At 41.3% G+C, this 20294-nt stretch overlaps 1 protein-coding gene across 1 annotated transcript; it reads right to left on the bottom strand.

Annotated features, from left to right (window-relative positions):
• Positions 1-449: 449 nt before the first annotated feature.
• On the bottom strand, positions 450-20076 carry LOC142099756 (solute carrier family 26 member 6-like). Its single transcript, XM_075183600.1, has 18 exons — positions 19937-20076; positions 19170-19309; positions 18388-18498; positions 16724-16890; positions 15566-15730; positions 14741-14893; positions 13687-13769; positions 12432-12579; positions 11014-11127; positions 10432-10509; positions 9122-9217; positions 7113-7219; positions 6227-6296; positions 4966-5058; positions 4767-4883; positions 3927-4118; positions 2387-2441; positions 450-1025 (listed from the first exon to the last, which is right to left on the bottom strand). Exons 1-18 carry the CDS (start codon positions 20074-20076, stop codon positions 874-876), a joined length of 2181 nt encoding a protein of 726 aa, XP_075039701.1. The 3' UTR covers positions 450-873.
• Between the last annotated feature and the right edge of the window lie 218 nt (positions 20077-20294).

The raw sequence follows: 20294 nt of genomic DNA, 5'->3' as shown, positions 1-20294 counted from the left end.
TGGTAATTCTGTTTATCAGACATACAGGAGTCACAGTAGTTCAGGGCAGTATATATGTAGGAGGGACATAATGACCTTTGACATAGTTTGATTGGCGTTTGCATCAGATCACGTCACATGCACTGCAAATACATCCAGTATCATTTAAAGTCATTTAAAAATTCAATTGCAATAAAAAAATAAGTGTAAGCTAAAAACAATATACTTTAATCATAAAACAACAGCAACAACAAAAACAAATGACAATACAATTCCCGCAAAACATAGACATACTAAACGAAAACGACCTAAAACAATACAATAGTGCAACAAGGTGACATAAATCAGTAAGGTTTGTTTAGCTTAAGTAAAGTGGTCCTGTCAAAGGAATAAAAAAATAAAATAAAAAGGAGTAATTGAGAATTGTCTGGAAAACAGACAGGAATCAGTTGTCTATAAATTCAATTAAATGAAAACTATCATTAAAACCCTTGGGTATGAATATATATAATGTCTAAACCCAAAAAAATCTCTCTGATTCTTAGTGGTTTTAATTGATCACCTCCTCTGAGCCCAGTAATTCTTTCTCAATACTAAATAATAATATAGAATCACTTTTGTGGATTTGTTGACAATGTGTATATATATATATATAGTAGGTGTATGTTAATTTTAATGTGCTTTTTGTGCTCATAGATTTAATATTTGAGCAATCTTAAGGAACACTCTACATATTAGATACTGAAATACATGCATCCATCCATTGAATGTAAGTCTGCCCCGTGGCATAGGTGTAAAGGCAGACCTTGAAGGGGCAGAATTTACACATGCTGCATTTTCCATGCTAATACCTGTTTATTGTACATCAAGAGTTTATTGTAGAAAATAATGTTGTTAAATTTCAGTGATTTCTTGTAGAGAGCTGGATTCGCTGCTTTGTCCATTGGAGAGATAGGAAACTGCATCATGGATTGAAGGAAACAGGGCGGCCCGGGTGATGGTTTCATTAAAGAAATCGCTGTTCTCCAGTTGTCTCAGCACTGATGCTGCAACAGAAAGAATTAGTCCTTTGTTTAAACAATTGCTTATATCATCATCATTTATTTATATAGCGCCACTGATTCCGCAGCGCTGTACAGAGAACTCATTCACATCAGTCCCTGCCCCATTGGAGCTTACAGTCTAAATTCCCTAAGACAGACAGAGAGAGAGAGAGAGACACTAGGGTCAATTTTTGATAGCAGCCAATTATGCAGCCAGTATGTTTTTGGCGTGTGGGAGGAAACCGGAGCACCTGGAGGAAACCCACGCAAACACGGGGAGAACATACAAACTCCACACAGATAAGGCCATGGTTGGGAATTGAACTCATGACCCCAGTGCTGTGAGGCAGAAGTGCTAACCACTTCGCCACCGTGCTGCCCAGTTTTATATGTAATTTTACTTTACTCATCTCGACCTGCTTTAGATTTCCCTTTATGTCTTTCATACACCCATTCAGGAAACAGGTAATTGTTTATAGGCATAGTCTGAGTTTTGACACGATAATGGGTTGATTTAAGATTCTGACAGATGTCACTAGGGTTTCACATCGTGGGCCTGATCCATGTCCGAATGCAACTTGGACGTAAGTTCCAGTTTAAGAAGCGGGTGCAAAACACCCTTACTGTACATGGCCTCCGTTTAATCGGGACACCTATACAAATTGCATTTTGTAGGGCTGCACTAATTGTAGGCTTTATTGCATCTAATAGAAATGTCCTCCAAGCTAGCAGAACGACAGAGGTCCAATGTCTGTGACCTAAGCCGTTCGAGAACCTCTTTGTGTCATTGTCAACAAGTAATTGCTTTCAACAGATAATAAGCCCCAGTGTTTCAGAGGCTCGGTTGTGGCAAAAGAATTAACTGTTACCAATGCACCAGTTGTGGGGGTAAGTTGAGGCAGTGAGTGTATCCCCCAACAGCAGGATTCACAGATAGACATTGGACCCTGATGTCCTACAGGTTGGGGGGAACATGATTTAATATAAAATATGTAATTTAGATGGTTTGAACCAGTTCTTTCACAGCCCTGTTGCATATGTTGTTAATAGACGTACCCAATTAACCAGATGATCTGGTTAGATTACTCCACTCACTCCTGGTAATCTAAGCAGGATTATTTGGTCCTAGCCCATGATCAATGAGTCAAAAGCAACTGTAAGAGATTATCTGTTATATTGTTGTTTAGATACTATATACAACTCATATAGATGTATGAAGACAACATATATTAAAAAGTGCCTCTTCATTCAACCCTATTTAATTGGCAGTCTGAAACAGTACTAAGTACATCACATAAAGATTATTTATTCTTATCATTACATCATATTCGTAAAGCAGAATTTCTGGGTGGGATGAAACTTACTATCACAGTTTACAAGATACACATCGACTTCAATTTCATGAAATTCCTCGAAAATCTAAAAACAAGAAAAGATAATTATAATCTTACATTGTTTTGCCTAGCTGCCATGAGATGTGATCTATCGAATCATTATTACATGACATCTTTGTTGTATCTTAGAGGTTTTAGCAACGCAGCCCCAGAACTCTTCCTTATCCACCTATAAATAACGTAAGTCTAGAATCGGCTGGGTTATTACTTAATTTAGACTTGAAGCTCTCAAACAGTCCTTGGTATGTTATTGTCCTAACACCACGGTGGCTCAGTGGTTAGCACTTCTGCCTCACAGCACTGGGGTCATGAGTTCAATTCCCAACCATGGCCTTATCTGTGTGGAGTTTGTATGTTCTCTCCGTGTTTACGTGGGTTTCCTCCGGGTGCTCCGGTTTCCTCCCACACTCCAAAAACTTACTGGTAGGTTAATTGGCTGCTAACAAATTGACCCTAGTCTGTGTCTGTGTGTGTGTGTGTGTGTGTGTGTGTGTGTGTGTGTGTGTTAGGGAATTTTTTACTGTAAGCTCCAATGGGGCAGGGACTGATGTGAGTGAGTTCTCTGTACAGCGCTGCGGAATCAGTGGCGCTATAGAAATAAATGGTGATGATGATGATAACACCAATGGGATATAGCAGGGGGGCAGCTGGAAATCCTCCCATATCAATCCCCCTTTCTCATTCCTTTCCTTTACTCTCCCTTCACATTAAATCCACAGTTCCCTCCATAAGCCCCTGTCCCTTTCACCCTGATCCGCTTATTAGTGATAACAGATATGCCCAAAGTTTTCCATTCTTTCCCATGATATTGATTTAGCGCTATGAGCAGCACTGAAACGTATAATCAGCAATCTCTATATATAATCAAAATTGATAATTGATGGTCCGTTTTCTTTTCCTTCTTCTGTAAAACTTTCAGTAACAAGTAAATCGGTTGATATATAAAAAAAAGTGTCATGATCAGTTGGGAATATAATTGACGTAAAGTTGTGATCATGGGGGGGAAGATATTTTCCCACACACAGCAGACTTCCTGTGATTATTGATGGACACTATGGCTTGCACTTGGTTGCTCATCGAATGTAAGTACAATGTCAAACATCTCAATTTGTGGCAATATGCAGACATAGATGGGAAGTTATAATAGATCTTATATATAATGATACTTGGGTTATTAAGTTTAATAGTCCTTAAAACTCTATTGGTGGTGTCAGAGTACTCTAAGCATTTGATTGCACAGCCCATTCTATCACTATATAGGTTCTGTCTCGATCCAAAATCAACTCCTTTTTACACGGGACAATTGGAGCTTCATGGATCCCACAGTTCGGGCAAACGCTACTCTTAGCATAGCGGACTCCATCTAATATTACATTTTAAGTTTTAGGTGGAGGTCTTTATTAGGGAAACAGCAAGCTGTCATTGTACAACGCTACGGAATGTGGTGGTGTTCTATACGTGTAAGGATAAAAATCAGTATAATTAAAACCATACGTGTTTTGGCACTCACTTTTTTTAACATTTTCGTCCCAACAGTGTCTATAAAGATGACAGCAGAGAAGTCCAATATGAGGGAGTGAAAGTCGAGTTTTTGCAAACCTAGAGACCGGAGAGTGAGCGGACTCTGCGGGATGGACTCACTCAGAGACTTTAGACTTCCAATCACCTCTTGTCTGCTTGTCAAAAACTCCAAACCGCTTCCCTAGACGCAGAAATGTAAGGTTGAAGGACAATGACATGTCATGCATATGTATGTAACACGACGAACCTTAAATAGACCGTTTTTAGCAAAGTCCCATTTTTCTTATCTGCCCCAAGGCAGCAAGTAAGGACCCCTCCCATTATACATGAAGCCAGGAGGCAAACAGTGCTGTGAGCTGCAGTGCAGGATGACGTTCTCTGTTCAGACATCTTCGGTAAATTAAAGAGGAATCGGACATGTTGGGGTAGATGTATCAAGCTGCGAGTTTCCGGCGGGTTTAAAAAGTGGAGATGTTGCCTATAGCAACCAGATAATCTGATTGGTTGCTATAGGCAACATCTCTACTTTTTAAACCCGCCGGAAACTCGCAGCTTGATACATTTACCCCATGGAGTCTTCGTCTTGGACTGTGGACTGTGAGATACGGCTCTTGGCTTCAGGTAATGGGAATGTAGTGCAGCCACTACGGGGCCATCCCAAGGGTCAGAGTCTTCTCTTCTGCGCATAAAGAGGGACAGGATCATGAGCAGTGAAAATCTAAACGGGGCTGGGGAATGTGGATTCCATCACTCCGTCCTCACTCAAATTTTGCATGGTGCCCGTCGATGCCATGTTCCGCCCCAGGCTTGACCCTTTGTATTTGCCCACCTTTTGTGTTTTTGCAAGGATAATTTTTGCCAGGTTGATGACTTTCTGCAGCCCTTTCTTCCTCTTCTTAATGGCTTTCTTCTTCTTCTCTATCAGTTTGTCCACATTGGCCCCCATCTGAAATACACAGGGTGCTTCTGGGAATTCCACTTAGCGTTATTTAATGTCACATGTTCCCCACATTAAGGGCACCGTTTACCTTCAGCTTCAGGGCTTTAGCGTACAACTCTGCATTTGCAAAATAAATAGGTGAATTTGATCTGAAGATCTTCACGCCAGAAATCTCTTTGGCCTGGAAAAAAAACAACAGAACGGAAACTTTTGTTTTAAATGTCATTGATCTCTTATTTCTTTTACTTTTTTTTTTAAATAAAACTTTATTGAATTTCACAAATTGTATACATGGAAAACAAACGATGACCTATGTGTATGCTAAGGAATTTTCCTTAGTAAAAAGCAACACAAATGCACTAAGTACAACGATAATAAAATAGCATTGACAATAAAAGTTAAAGCTTGCAAGAGATCAGGACTCAGTCAAAGAGACAAGACCAGAGGTGCTCAAACCCAGTGCTCAAAAACTAACAACAGGAAATGTTTTCAGGATGGCAGGGTTCTGATTGTGGAGATCATGGTTCTGCTAACTGGGGTGAGTGGATTACCGAAAGATCAAGCATGAGTTGGTAAGGGTCCCTGTAGATTAGGAATGGAGAGAGAAGGGCGGGCTCCATTCATATAGCCCATTTAGGATTTTTCAGAGAGCTAGCTGGCTAATCAGAATCTGCACCTGATTTGGTGCTGTTATAAACCTGCTAGGAAGCTCACTCCCTCTCTCTCAGTCTGGGGAGCAGGTGGATACTTGCTGAAAGAAACTACAATTTATACCCAGTGAATACTGTGGTTTTGAATGCGTGTGTGGGTCACTAGATCCCTCACTTCAGAGAGGGAGGTCCTGTGTTGAGTTAGTGCTGGACAGGCAAGGTTTTTATTTGTGTTTTATTTTTGCTTTACGGCTGATAAATAAAATTAGCTTTGGCTACTAAAACCCAAAACACTTGGCTGGTGTAACATCCTTAGCTGATCTGTATATAGTACAACCGTCTACCCCAGAAAACGGTTACCCCGATCTGATTATCTGACCATTTAAATAGTGATTGTGGGGGGAGGGGTGGAACATACTGAAACTGCTTAAGCTCAACAATAAGGAATATGTTAGATATTCCTGACTTTTTCAAACACGATTGGAAACCCCTCTAGCCACCATGGACCTTGATGTGTCCATCTACACCCCAGTTCCTCACCCATCCCCTAAATAGTTATGCCTTTACCTGTGAGAAATCAGAACGGTCCAGGACAAAGGTGACTATTTGAGGATGTATATGTCAGTGTTGGGCATACTCTAAGAAAACAGGTAAAAGATAAAATCTCTCAGGTTTTATGGGAATGAGTTCTGTGATTACCATAACATTCTCTTCCGCATCCCTGTAGATATCCGTTTCTGTAACTTGCCCCAGAACTGTGTAATGAGGCCTGCAACACCAAAAAAGAAAACTTATAAATGACAAATAATAATTTCTCACGTACACATTCCTTATATTATTATATAGCAATACAGTGTCATAATATTAATTATATTCATGACCAGAGTGTACCATTTTTCTGGGTGCCCCTAAATGTCACGGGTGTCATTGTCCACACAAGAAGTGGTTCCCGAAAAATGTATTGTGTTACTGATAATCGTGACCTCAAATACAGATTTGGGTTCCCGAGTCACAGAGCAGATGGTGATGTTACACTACGCTACACATCGTCCAGGGACAATGAGCGGCTAAACTTAGAGATTTACCATCACAAAACGTTCAGCTAGGCACTGGTTGCCGTTAGGTTCCTTACAAGAAATGTACATATATCGCTGTAAACACATACTCATGTTAATCATTGATAAGCAAATATTTTCTATTGTACATAACAAGTTAAAGGTTTAATCAAATATATCAAACGCATATAGCATAAGAGAAACACTGAGAGATTGAAATGGAAATAACATCCTACAAAAAAAATGTAGAGAAAAGTGAAGTGCCATGGATTTCCTTGAATACCAGAACAGCTCCATGTGATCAGCAGATAATGTGCAGTGGTGGCTCCCTTCACACTGCCATCTTTCTATGAAAGGCCATCCCACGCCAACATTCCAAATACCTGGCTCAGTGATGTCACTGGCTCCTAGTGGTTTGAAAGGTTGGTTGCAGTTTCATGAAGGTTGGTGCATCCTACGTCAGTGGTGAAAACTAACATCACGTTTTTTAATTATTTGTGCCCAACTTTGACATTTAATGCAAAACTCACAACTGGGTTCTGAACGTCACAGACAACAGTCCGAAGACAACAGAGACGGCCAGTCCTATGTCCAGGTTCAGACAGATGGTCGATAGGAAGGTTAATAACCATATCAGCTGGAAGAGAGGGAGACGAGCAGTAATTGATTTATCAGTTATATACACTACAATCTGATTACTGTAATGTCCCCAAATGCTGCATTTACCAGCAGAGAATACAGTGACACAATAGACAGAAATACAATGTTCTTGGCAGGTCTAAGTGCAAATATTTATCATCATTCTTCCCTCTGACAGTACTCTTTAGTTGTTTCCCAGCTGAATATATTTCTGCAGGCAATTAACTCAATGTAACCCAGTGGCATAAGGTAGCAGTCGATTAGTCTCACATACAGCAGGAGAGAGGTAGGTTACCTGTTTATAGGAGGCTTTCAGAGTACATATATTAACTCCTCTAGTGACCATTTTCTCTTAGGGGTATATTTACTAAGCTGCGGGTTTGAAAAAGTGGAGATGTTGCCTATAGCAACCAATCGGATTCTAGCTGTCATTTTGTATAATATACTAAATTAAGGACAGCTAGAATCTGATTGGTTGCTATAGGCAACATCTCCACTTTTTCAATCCCGCAATTTTAGTAAATATCCCCCTAAGTCTCTTACTAGGGGGTAAATGTATCAAGCTGCGAGTTTCCGGCGGGTTTGAAATAGTGGAGATGTTGCCTATAGCCACCAATCAGATCCTAGCTGTCATTAATTTAGTACATTCTACAAAATAACAGCTAGAATCTGATTGGTTGCTATAGGCAACATCTCCACTTTTTCAAACCCGCCGGAAACTCGCAGCTTGATACATTTACCCCCAGGTATCTATGCGACTGCAACTTTGCCCTATTTATCAAGCTGCAAAATTTGGAGCTTGACCCTGGTAACTAACACCATCTGATGGCATTATAACCTATGGGGAGAGTATCACAGACAGACTTTCTGCTCCTCTCAATCGCACATTCGGCCTGGCCACATGAACCTACTATTGTGATCATAGTTGTGTGACTGATCATACAGCCCACTAAATACTTTGTAACCTTTGCATTCTAGCTGGACAAATATTCAATATGATGTAGCATTTACCCTTATGTATCAAATCATTGTCCCATAGATTGTAAGCTTGCGAGCAGGGCCCTCTTACCGCTCTGTCTGTATTACCGAGTATTGATTTATTACTGGTTGTTCCCAATTGTAAAGCGCTATGGAATCTGCTGGCGCTATATAAATAAATGTTGATGATGATGATCACTTTACTATAGACTATTCGCTGGAACAGCGGCTCCGATCCATTGTCACGTAAATTATTTTCTTATCATTGCAATAAGAAATGAAAATTAACGTTGGCAATTGGTAAATAGTGATTGTATTATTATGTATTACTTGCTATGGTTATTTGATTGTAAGCTCTGGTGGAGCAGGGGCAGATGAATGATTACACATTCCCTGTACAGTGCTGCATACTATGACTGGCACTACATAAATAAATGATATTTAATAATATAATCTTCCTATTAAATGTACAGTCAGCTCGATACTGCTGGGAGAGGAAAGGTTCATAGAAACTATGTTGTAGCAATAAATTGTACTAGCAGCTCTGACTCTTCTTCATCATCATCATTTATATACTGAGCACCCGGAAGAAACCCACGCAAACACGGGGTGAACATACAAACTCCACACAGATAAGGCCATGGTCGGGAATTGAACTCATGACCCCAGCGCTGTAAGGCAGAAGTGCTATCCACTATGCCACCGTGCTGCCTCTTCTTGACAATAAAACATAATACAAACAAAGTTAAACAAGAAATGATGACATATTTTTGTTAACCAATAATTGTTATTAATTTGTGAATATGGAGTATATGATATCATTATATGACATGGCGTTATATCACTACATGAGTAATGTCTTTAGAAAGGCTGGGCGAGACCCCTGTTACTTACCCCAAGTAACATAGTTGATGTTACTCACCAGATCATACTTGTTGGTCCGCCATAGAGCCGGTATATCCATAAACTGCTTGTACATGCCTTTCAGGTTGGCAATGACGATAGCTGACAGTATGGCCTTAGCAAAAAAATATAAATAATGTCAATGGGTAAATATATTGTTCTTCTAAATTACACCCCGGAGGATTAACTAGAGGTTCCTGAGTTCCAAAGCAACATTCTCAAACAGACCCAAGATCTGCTCTCTAGTACCAACTGGTGCAGGGAGAGGTGACTAATGACATCAGCATCCTGCTGCGGTATGACCCTATGACCCTTCTGCATTCTATAACTGTTACAACTGCTGCAGGTTTTAGCCATGTGTGTACCTGCATCACTGCTGTTGTTCCTGTTCCCCAAATAAACCTACAACTTGGTTAAGTTTAATGTTGTGTGGACTAACATCCCTATCCGAAAGGTTCAGCCAATAAAAACAGCCGGAGAAATATTGCATTGACGTCTAGGCTGGTCCCCTGATCCTGTCTACACCAACAGTAATAAAGTGCAGATCTTGGAGGTTACTGCAAGAAAATATATGCTATTACCACTATAAATGTAGTATGTCTTGTTTACTCGGCTTACATAGAATCCTGCATCACAGGTGATTTCATATCATTATTGCCCTGTGAAATGTCAGACGTCTAAGCTGTAAAACTAATATTATGTTGTATTTGTAAAGTACACCTGTCACATAATGGCAAGTGTGCGGAACAAGATTATTTAAATAAGGTATAGTAACTGGAGAGGGCTGACTTTTAGAGGTGTCCCTTACAGTTAGAGACATGCTCATTATCTCTCTTTCCGCCTCTCAGAACACTTAGACGAACTTCTAGGTTGAAAAGTCATCTCCAAAGACTAAAAGTTAAGTGTGCACCTCAGTACACGCTAGACACAGGGGCAAATGCTGGATTTGTAGAGGGGGGTTTCCACACCACGCCACCAGTGGGCGTGACCAGCATTCATGGGGGCGTGGCTATAATATTAGACAGTGCTTGGCTGCTCTCCAACTCTTCCTATCCCTATAATATACATGGGCAATGCTGCGTGCACTACTGTTAGGTGCATGCAGCTCTCCCATTTCAAGCAGAGCTGTGTGAAGCGGGAGCAGGGTCCAGCCACCTCAATTATACAGTGCCCCAGGCTTGGAGGGGGGTTTACAGGCACTAGGAAACCCCCCCTCCCCTCGGTTTGCCTATGGGTCAGATGATCTGTGTAAAACCGACGTGTTTCGCTTTGAGTGCGCTTTGTAAATGAACAGCACAGTGGTGTCTGGTGGAGAAAAAGAATACTTACCTTGGGAAGGCAGGTAAAGAGCTCCCCCGCTTTTAGAATGATCACCATGATAATGAGAGCAGACACAGATCCGGCAATCTAAATATAGGTTAGTGGGAGTAAATGAAAATGATTTAGTTATGTAGAGATCATTTTATATTTAACCTGCTTAGGAAGGTGGCACAGCACTGCCTATTGGTAGTAAATTCATTAAATTAGTGCTACCCCCCCCCCCCCCCCCCTATCACCAACAGCTCTCCTGCCCCCCAGCCCAGCTAGCCCCTGCCAACAGCAATGCGTGAGACCGAAGACCTATTACCAGGTATTGCCGAAAACAGGGGTCAAAGTCTGTTTCACATCAAGGGGTAGATTTATCAATAGTGGAAAGGAAAATGGAGGTGTTTCCCATAGCAACCAATCGGATTCTAGCTATCATTTACCTGTTACATTCTAGAAAATGAAAGAAAACATTTGATTGGTTGCTATGGACCACACCTCCACTTTTCACTAGGTTTAATATAACATTTGGTATATCTCTGAAGAATAAAATGCTAATGGACCGATGTTTTTTTGTATTTTTTAAATGACATAAATTATTTTTACCTGCGTGTTGCCTCCTGTGCTCTCCTGTACGAGGCTCCGGGACATGGAAGCAGTAACGGCAAAACAATGAAAGAAGCTGCCTGTTAGATTACTGAGTCCGAGCGCAATCAGCTCCTTTGAGAGGAACAAATGTCATATTAGAGAGCGGTTGCTGCAGATTTGTTGCTGTTTGGTTTCAGTTTACAAAAACATTCACATTATTTTTTACAGCATGCTAGCAGATACACCTTCGACTCTAACTGGCCTATTTATCAAGCCTAAAACCTGCTGATTCCCCATGGTTTAGGCAAATCTAGGTATCAGGGCTCTTGAAGAAATGTCTAAGCAGGAAATATCAGAGATATTCCTGAGTCAGACAAACTAACAGTTCCCAAAATACTCAATGGGGACTGCGGTCTGAAGCTATTTACCAAGCTCCGTAAACCTTAGGTCTGCGGGGCAAGCATATAGCACTGGCCCATAAGTAGCGGCCCATTTTCAAAGGGTGGTCTCACCGCCGGCCCTGGGAGGGCCCTCTGAGGACCGCTGGGCCCTAGGCAATTGCCTAGGTTGCCTTGTGGTAAATCCGGCCCTGGCTCCGAATCTCTCAGATTAGAAGGAACATTGATCTTCACATCTTAACAAGTAAATAGGAGCAGGAAAAGATTAGCTCAGCGTAAAATACTTAGTTTCTGGCAGGTGTAAATCTACAATCTGACAACAAATACATGAAGAGACCAATGGTGAACCAGATTCATTCCACACTGCAACTCATTCATTCATTCATTTCACACTGCAACTCTTTCATTCATTCATTCCACACTGCAACCCATTCATTTGCTCATGCATTTATTACACACTGCAACTCATTCAACCATTGTACACTGCAAATCACTAATTCCCTCATTCATTCATTGCACATTGCAACTCATTCATTAATTCATTCATTACATGCTGCAACTCATTCACTCGCTCTTTCATTACACACTGGAACTCATTAATTAATTATTTCATTCATTACACACTGCAAATCATTCATTCATTCACCACTGGCCTTATCTCATTCTCCATCTAACTGTTCAGCTTAGTGCAGGCCTGTCCAGCCTGCGGCCCTCCAGGTGTTGTGAAACTACAAGTCCCAGCATGCCCTTCCAGTTATCAACTGTTTGTCTACCGGCAATGCATGCTGGGGCTTGTAGTTTCACAACATCTGGAGGGCCGCAGGTTGGACAGGCCTGGCTTAGTGCTACTGAAGATAACTCTTGATTGTTCCTCTTCAACTATACAGAACATCTCCCTTCTTATTCCACCAGAAAATGTCCCAGCAACACCACAATCAAGTGTATCAATGACAGTTTATATTAAAAGTCAGGAGCAATGTTGGACATCTAAAGACTTTTATGAATCTACAGGGGACAAATGACAATGATAAAACTAACCTGGTTACTGTCCACTTTATAACCGTGCTTGGTGGCAAACATCTTCGCCAGAGAGATAGTAATGGTATATCCGACCACAGCAATGGCAAACGCAGTCCCAGCAACATTTACATACAAGTCAGCATTGGGTAACGTGGGCGCCAGCAACCTGCAAAAGACAAAAGTATAAACCTATAAATAAGTATGAACAGTGAGCAGATACAGTAACATGGACATTAATGGTTCTCTGCTGGACTACCGTGGGCTGTGCGGTGTTTTCTTCCTGATTCTCTTACTACTCACATCTCAAACACATGAAAAGCATATGAACATCCTGTTTGTATTTAGATGTACTTGTGGACTTGCACAATAAACGTAGCATTCTGTGCTCATAAAACATACTGCAAGCATGCTGGTTCACAAATGAAAACTTCAAAATGGGGACAATTGGAGTAATCCCATACTTGCCAACTTTGCATAGTTGGCCTGCAGGAGATCCCGTAGTGGGGGTGTGGTGGGAGGGCAGAAGGGGGAATTCTCTGTGATGTCACTGGTCCCTAGTGAATGGATAGGCTGCATTCTCTGTGATGTCACTGGTTCCTAGTGACTGGATAGGCTGCATTCTCAGTGATGTCACTGGTTCCTAGTGACTGGATAGGCCGCATTCTCAGTGATGTCACTGGTTCCTAGTGAATGGATAGGCCGTATTCTCAGTGATGTCACTGGTTCCTAGTGACTGGATAGGCTGCATTCTCAGTGATGTCACTGGTTCCTAGTGACTGGATAGGCTGCACTCTCAGTGATGTCACTAGTTCCTAGTGACTGGATAGGCTGCACTCTCAGTGATGTCACTGGTTCCTAGTGACTGGACAGGCTGCACTCTCAGTGATGTCACTGGTTCCTAGTGACTGGATAGGCTGCACACTCAGTGATATCATTGGCTCCTAGTGGTTTGGTTGGCTGCCTTCTTATTATAAAATGTCTTTCTCTACTGTATGTAGTCAGCTGATCCTCTATACCTCACCCCCGGTAATAGGGCGAAGGAGGCACATATTTTTTTTCTTAGTGAAGCATTTGATTTATTCCTTTTCAGCCCCCGCAGTATAAACTATTACCAGCCATGTCTATTAATAAATAGTATCAACGTGGAAAATTATATTACCTCATTATCATCTTTTTAAATCTTATGTATCTTATCACAATGTAATAGTAATGCTCAATACAAATTAAAATATGACGATTATATCCATTTTTCGGACATTTTCAGGACACGTACCCGGTAGGGATGTCACCCACAATGCCAACATTGTACTTTTCATGCAGATTAATTCCGTATGACACCGCAGTGGATATGATGAGCTGGTGAAGAGAGACAATGATACATAGATGATGCACATTTGGTATTTCAGAATATATCATGAATACGTAATGCTACGTGGGTAACAGAGAGATTCCAGTGTACAGGGCGGCTGATCCCGCACATCCTACGCTCCCACTATTATACTATATTGTATTATAAGTCATTATAAGCACAGCAATCCAGCCATTAGCTTATGTGGCATAATGAACCAGATAATGTAGCCAAATGCCTGAAATTTCCCCATTATTGCAGAGTTAGGTTACATCCACCCATTTATATCACTTCCCAAATAAAGGGAATTATTACGTATTGATCTTGTTTTAAGTGAGCTACAAGGGGTTAGATCAGTGTTGGCTAACCTGTGACACTCCAGGTGTTTTTGAAACTACAAGTCCCAGTATGCTTTGCCAATAAATAGCAGCTTATTGTGGGAAGGGTATGCTGGGACTTGTAGTTTCATAAACACCTGGAGTGTCACTGGTTAGCCAACACTGGGTTAGCTAGTAACCTGTGTTTTATACTGATGAAGTGGTAACAATGACACTCCTGTCTCCTGCACCAACTAGGTGCACTTTCTACTGGAAAATGTGCACAAATACCAATGTAATAAGATATTAAAATACACAATAGTGATACATATAATGCAGATAATCTTTATAACCTCATGATTTATTTAATATGTACATTTAAGAGAAAATGTAAAAGATTACATTATTTAAGGATATGGCCCAAAAGTGAGTTTTTGATGATATTTTTCCCCACTATAAAACATCTGGGCCTGCAATTCTGCAATTAGTCATACTGAGTATTTGCACAGGGCAATTCCTCAAACCAGAAGGTGTTCGTCCACACGTGTAAGCGCTAGACGGACGTTTGGGTGCATTGGTGTAATACAATGCGCTGCACATCCGCGTATTCTGTGGTTAGTAAATGATCGGTAGAAAAAAGTAATTTACAATGTTGCTCTTACCACCACCAGCTCTATAGGGATCGGCATACACAGCTTCAGTCGCATCCTTTGGTTGATTTCTTTTACTGCAAAGAGGCAAACCAGGGCAATCAGGCTTACGACAAGGGTGCCAATGTTTGTCTTGTGGATCCTGCGAAACAAGCTGACTAAGGACTAAAAGGGGGAAAAAAATGTATAATATTAAGATATTTGTACAAATAATCCTATGTAATTTATAGTGACATTTTATATCGACTTGTATAACCTATGATTACATTTGACTATATCAGCAAATCTCTGTGTTTGCCAGTAATTGTATGACATTTCTGTTCTCGGTTGAGAGCAGGAAACCTACATTGATCAAACTGGCAGTTTTTAAATTGCATTTATTTTACAACATGTGAACATTAACGATATTAAATAAGTTGGATGTAGGAACATTTATTCATATTTAGGTGCAATTCATGTGTATTTGATACTATTTCTATAGTAGTTAGCATTTGGATCTGTTAACTGATGGGTTGTAAATATTCCTACACTCTGATTGGCTGCAGCTTGGTCTAGTCTTGTAAACATTCTAAAGATGTCATTGGCTACTGGTTGGTCTGGTCCTGCGAACATTCTAACGCTATAATTGAATGTTCTAATGTTCTGATTGGTTACAGATTGGTGTAGATGTTCTAATGTTATAATTGGCTACTAGCTGTGTCAACATTTAAAGCCTCCGATTGGCTACAAGTTGGTTCTAGCTCCATCCACATCAAACTGCTTACATACAGTCGCTCCAAAACAATAGGCACTCACACCCCAATCAAACCTGCCTAAAACGTCAAAGTAGAAACGTACGTAAATCAGGGACAGCGGCTGCGATCGCTCACTCAGGGGAAGCCCGAATATATGTTTTAGTTGAGATACAGTTACGTGGATTGTGGCCGCGGTGGTATACCCCCGGACTAGTGGCTCTGAAAGGTAAGTGACCACAAAACCAAACTGCACCAAGCCCAGAATAACCTGCAAAAAAACAATGAGAGGAAAAGTTACTCACACAAGACGCAGGCAGAATAATTTCATAATGACCATTTCATATCTGTGAGCTGTCATGTTTAAGTTTAATGGATATCATAGGCAAACCGAGGCGGGTTTCTTAGTGCCTGGAAACCCCCTCCCAGCCTGTGGTACAGTATGCTTTAGTTGGATGGACCCTGCCCCAGGACCAGCCACTTTGCAGATTGTGTGTAGATCGTTTCTGTCTGCACTGTTCACAGCCATCTCTCCCCGACAAGTATTGAAAGCAGCAGGAACAGGTAGGAGAGAGCAGGACAGTCTGTCAACTGCTCTGACACACTCGGTCAGGACTTTGTCCTGACTGTAGGGACAGTTGGGAGGTATGTCCCGCTTCACACGGCTCTGCTCGTAAAGGGAGAGCTGTGTGCCCCTAACAGTAGCGCACGCAGCATTGCCAATGTATATGATGGGGATAGGAAGAGTTGGAGAGCAGCCAAGCACTGTCTAAAATTATAGCCACGCCCTGAAGCATGCTGACCACGCCCACTGATGGTGTGGCATGGAAACCCCTCTCTACAAATCCTGCGTTTGCCCCTGGATATGAAGGGTGTTTCCTGTCAGAGATAGAGAATATACTGACCTCCATTTATAGTTGGATTTATTTGTGAGACTGCCCCTACCTGAACCACTAGACAGTGACACACAATAACACTATTGAAGAATTTACCTTACACAACATATATAATAAGAAAAGATACTAACTGCGCCCATCAACCAACAGGAGGGACTTGTTACTATATTACTGGGGAATTGCTCAGCTTTGCAAAAACAAGAAATTACAACTTCCAGGAACAAATACCCAAAATATGGGACTTTTCCCTGAACACTGTTGTAGACCTTCTGCATTAATTCTCCCTCTGACCCACAGGTTTCGTGGTGTCCTCACGTGAGCAGATCCCCACAGATATAACCCGGCCATGTTCCATAAGAGTTCCGTACCTGGAACAATCCCACCAGCAGTGTTAGCGCAGCCACCACCTCCACCCGCGCCTTGTCCCTGGCTACTGTGTCAATGATGGTCTCATTGGCAGAAAGTATAAAGTTATCGTTCGGTACCAGCGACTCCGTGACACTCCCGATCATGATGGAGACCACAGCAAAACTCCCTGAAAGAACAACATAGAAACAATCCAAGACCACACTGGCCCCGAGGGGCATTATTAATGGTGTCTACGACCTTGGCTCTGTTCAATAATTTGCAGATTTTTAATGTGGAATATTATTTTTTCACAACGTATCGAGTAACTCCACTCAGAACTCATATATAGCATGCAATGATTGGATGTGTTATATACTTCCCAAACACATTGGCCCTGATTCATTAAGGAAAGTAAAGCAAAAAAATTAGCAACTTTGAACCTTGGCAAAACCATGTTACAATGCAAGGGGTGCAAATGAGTTTATTGTTTGGTACCTAAGGAAAATACTGGATGTTTTTTCATGTAGGACGCAAATACTTGTTAGCTTTATTTTTACACTGACATTAAAAGTTGATTTAGGACATGCCCTACCCCAATTATAAATCTGTCCCCACATTTTAAATTTACCCCCCCCCCTCTCCAATGCAACATGGTTTTGACAAGGTGCAAAGTTACTCATTTTTTTTTGCTTTACTTTCGGTAATAAAAGTAAATTTTGATAGCAGCCAATTAACCTACCAGTATGTTTTTGGAGTGTGGGAGGAAACCGGAGCACCTGGAGGAAACCCACGCAAACACAGGGAGAACATACAAACTCCTCACAGATAAGGGTATGGTCAGGAAGTGAACTCATGACTCCTGTGCTGTGAGGCAGAAGTGCTAACCACTAAGTCACCGTGCTGCCCACAATCTTATCATACTATATGGTCTTTATTACACTACCAGAGACTGGTTCTTGAATGATCTCTTCAGATAGTGTCACACGCTCACCTTGCATCCAGTTCGGTCGTATTTGCCTTCCAAATTGTGTGCATATGTGTATAGCTTATTGTGTATATATAATGTTGTAATATGTTGCAAGGTGAAAGTGTGACAAGTTGACTGTGTGTTTTAAAAACAAAAAAAAAGAGACTGTTCTAATTAATTTTTTATTACTCTCCCCATGAATTCAGTAGTTGGAGCCATCTTTCTTTTAATCTGCTAGAATGCCTGCTTAACCTCTCTTCTATCCTCTCTTGACATCTCATTTGCATAGAGTGCGACAGGCTGGCAGCAAATGAAGATGTGACTACTGACAGCTATGTGTATCTGGAACACGCAACTTCCAGGATATATACATTTTTGTAGCACTGTAGCGGAGATGGCTATCTGAAGCTCAGCGGATGTTGTAGAACTATATGACCCAGCATGCTTTCATAGGGCATGCTGGAACTTGTAGTTATTCAACAGCCGGTGATCAACAGCTTGCAAAACTTTTTAAATAATTGTCACTTTTATAGACAGAACCAGTTTTATATTATCCGCTAAAGATCTATCAGTGTAACAAGTGGTAGTAGCTGAAATATTACATTAAACAACCTACACTTAACTTGTAGCCAAAAGGTGAAATCAAATCCTTCACCTGTGGTTCAACCAGAGTTTATTTTGTCATACGTTTAGTGCTCAGTTTGTTTAGTAACTCACCTACGGAAACATGCCTGGATGTGCCAAAAATTGAATAAACAAACACTGGGAAAAAGGATGAATACAGGCCAAAAACGGGCGGCACGCCAGCCAGGAGAGCGTACGCCAAACCTGTGGAAAAGATAAAAGCAGATACAACAAGGTGAAACCTGACCAAAGTGTGTACAACAAACAGACGGTGTGTACAGTGTCCCTGACGTGTGGTCGTTTGTCAAAACCTGAGACAGCGTTTTCATTTCATCTGAACAAAGCTCAATTAGTGACAGGAAAATTGTTTTAATTTTTCATTTATTAAACCAAATGAGTTTCTGTAAGGGCTGCTTTCACCGTGCTAGGTAAACTAGGCCGCCACCTAGTGGTAAATACATCACACCTTCCAAAAAGGAAAAGTGGAGGCATTGACCATAACAACCAATCAGATTCCAGCTATCATTCTATACAATATACTAGATAAATGATAGATAGAATCTGATGCTATTCCCCCGAGAATTGCATCATAGAGGCTCCAAATCCTGTCCACTTCACTAGGAAGAATGAGGGAGAATGCCCTGCTCTCCTGGGAGTCCGGGAGACTTACTCAGAATTCGGGAGTCTCCCGGACATTCCGGGAGAGTTGACAAGTATGCTCTTTTCTCCGTAATCATAATGGAGGAGTGAGCAGGTGTGTTGCATTATTAATAAATTATTGTGTATTAATTACTAACATCAACTCTGAATAGGACCCTGGTTTCTGTCACTCATTTCTCCAAGTGGTTTGGTAACATCTACAAGGACATTATTACCTTGTGGAAGCTGAAGGATCCCAACGCTGACCCCAGACACGATATCCCCCAGAAGCCATTCCTTGACCGGATAGTGAGGCAGCCAGTGGAGAATTGGGAGGAACTGAAACAACAAGGACTTTGCAGCTTCCCTAGAACATCTGTAAAACAAGGTATAAAGTGACTCCGTGGGAGTGGTGGGTACAGCTTCCAATAAACCATCAATATAAAACGTAATTGTTTTTTCACTTAGAATAGTTATCTTTATCTCATATACAACTTGTGTTGTCCGGTGGAAGTTGGTTTCCTGGTTGATACGGGAAGAGTGTAGATTGTTGTCACTTCCTGGACAATTGAGGGGTAACCTGATATATTTTGGTGCCCCCCTGGTGCGGCCCTATAACCTTCAAAAGGGCCACACATTACCCTTAATCTTAAAGGTAAAACAATCCATTTAATGAAAGGAAAATACATCTAGGTATCTGTATATACATCTATCTACATATCAGCAGGCATTTTATACAAGTATTATAATCTATAACAAACACATCTGACGATAAAGCAGGAAGGAGCTAGGGGCCGCAGGTGAAGGTTTGCAGGGCCACATGTGGCCCTAGTGCCCCCTATTGGCCATTGCTGTCCTAGACCATGTTTACTGTACAGCCCACTCGCTACAAGACTTCCCACCACAGAGCTCCGTGGCCAAACGGTACCACATCCCAGACACTACATTAATAAACCAATACCCAAATTCTACAAATAATATAGCTCTGCGTTCTCTTACTCACCTTAATTTGCGCTTCGCTGCGCTGGCGAGGGACTGTATTGTGCTGGTGGAGGTGGGCAGCGCCCCCCCTAGTTCTTGCTCGTGGAACACTGGGCGATCAACGCAATATCTCATATCGCGGCACTTCAGCGCGGTGTCCATGGCTGAGGTCTAGGTGAATGTATAGACTCTCACTGGCATGAATGTTCTCTATCTGTAATTCTACAAGTTTTCGATAAAGAATCTAAAAAAAAAACCCACACGCAGCAGCATCTCAGCGATACCATGATATTGGTTTTATTTAGAAGTTAATGGAACATAAAATAAGACAATGGTTTATAATATAGTAAGTGCAGGATAGAAGTTTAGCTAGGGGTCCA

Source organism: Mixophyes fleayi, chromosome 8, assembly GCF_038048845.1.
Source record: "Mixophyes fleayi isolate aMixFle1 chromosome 8, aMixFle1.hap1, whole genome shotgun sequence".
Taxonomy (NCBI): domain Eukaryota; kingdom Metazoa; phylum Chordata; class Amphibia; order Anura; family Limnodynastidae; genus Mixophyes; species Mixophyes fleayi.
The sequence above is the reverse complement of the archived record's forward strand: the minus strand, read 5'-3'. Positions and strand labels throughout refer to the sequence as shown.

Excerpts from the sequence above, each read along its gene's own strand:
- LOC142099756 (XM_075183600.1), bottom strand. The coding sequence starts at position 20,076 with ATGGACACCGCGCTGAAGTGCCGCGATATGAGATATTGCGTTGATCGC. Across the intron at positions 5,059-6,226 it reads ATGCGGAAGAGAATGTTATG|GCCAAAGAGATTTCTGGCGT; the intron begins GTAATCACAGAA and ends TTTTTTTTCCAG. Across the intron at positions 1,026-2,386 it reads GTATCTTGTAAACTGTGATA|CATCAGTGCTGAGACAACTG; the intron begins GTAAGTTTCATC and ends TTTCTGTTGCAG.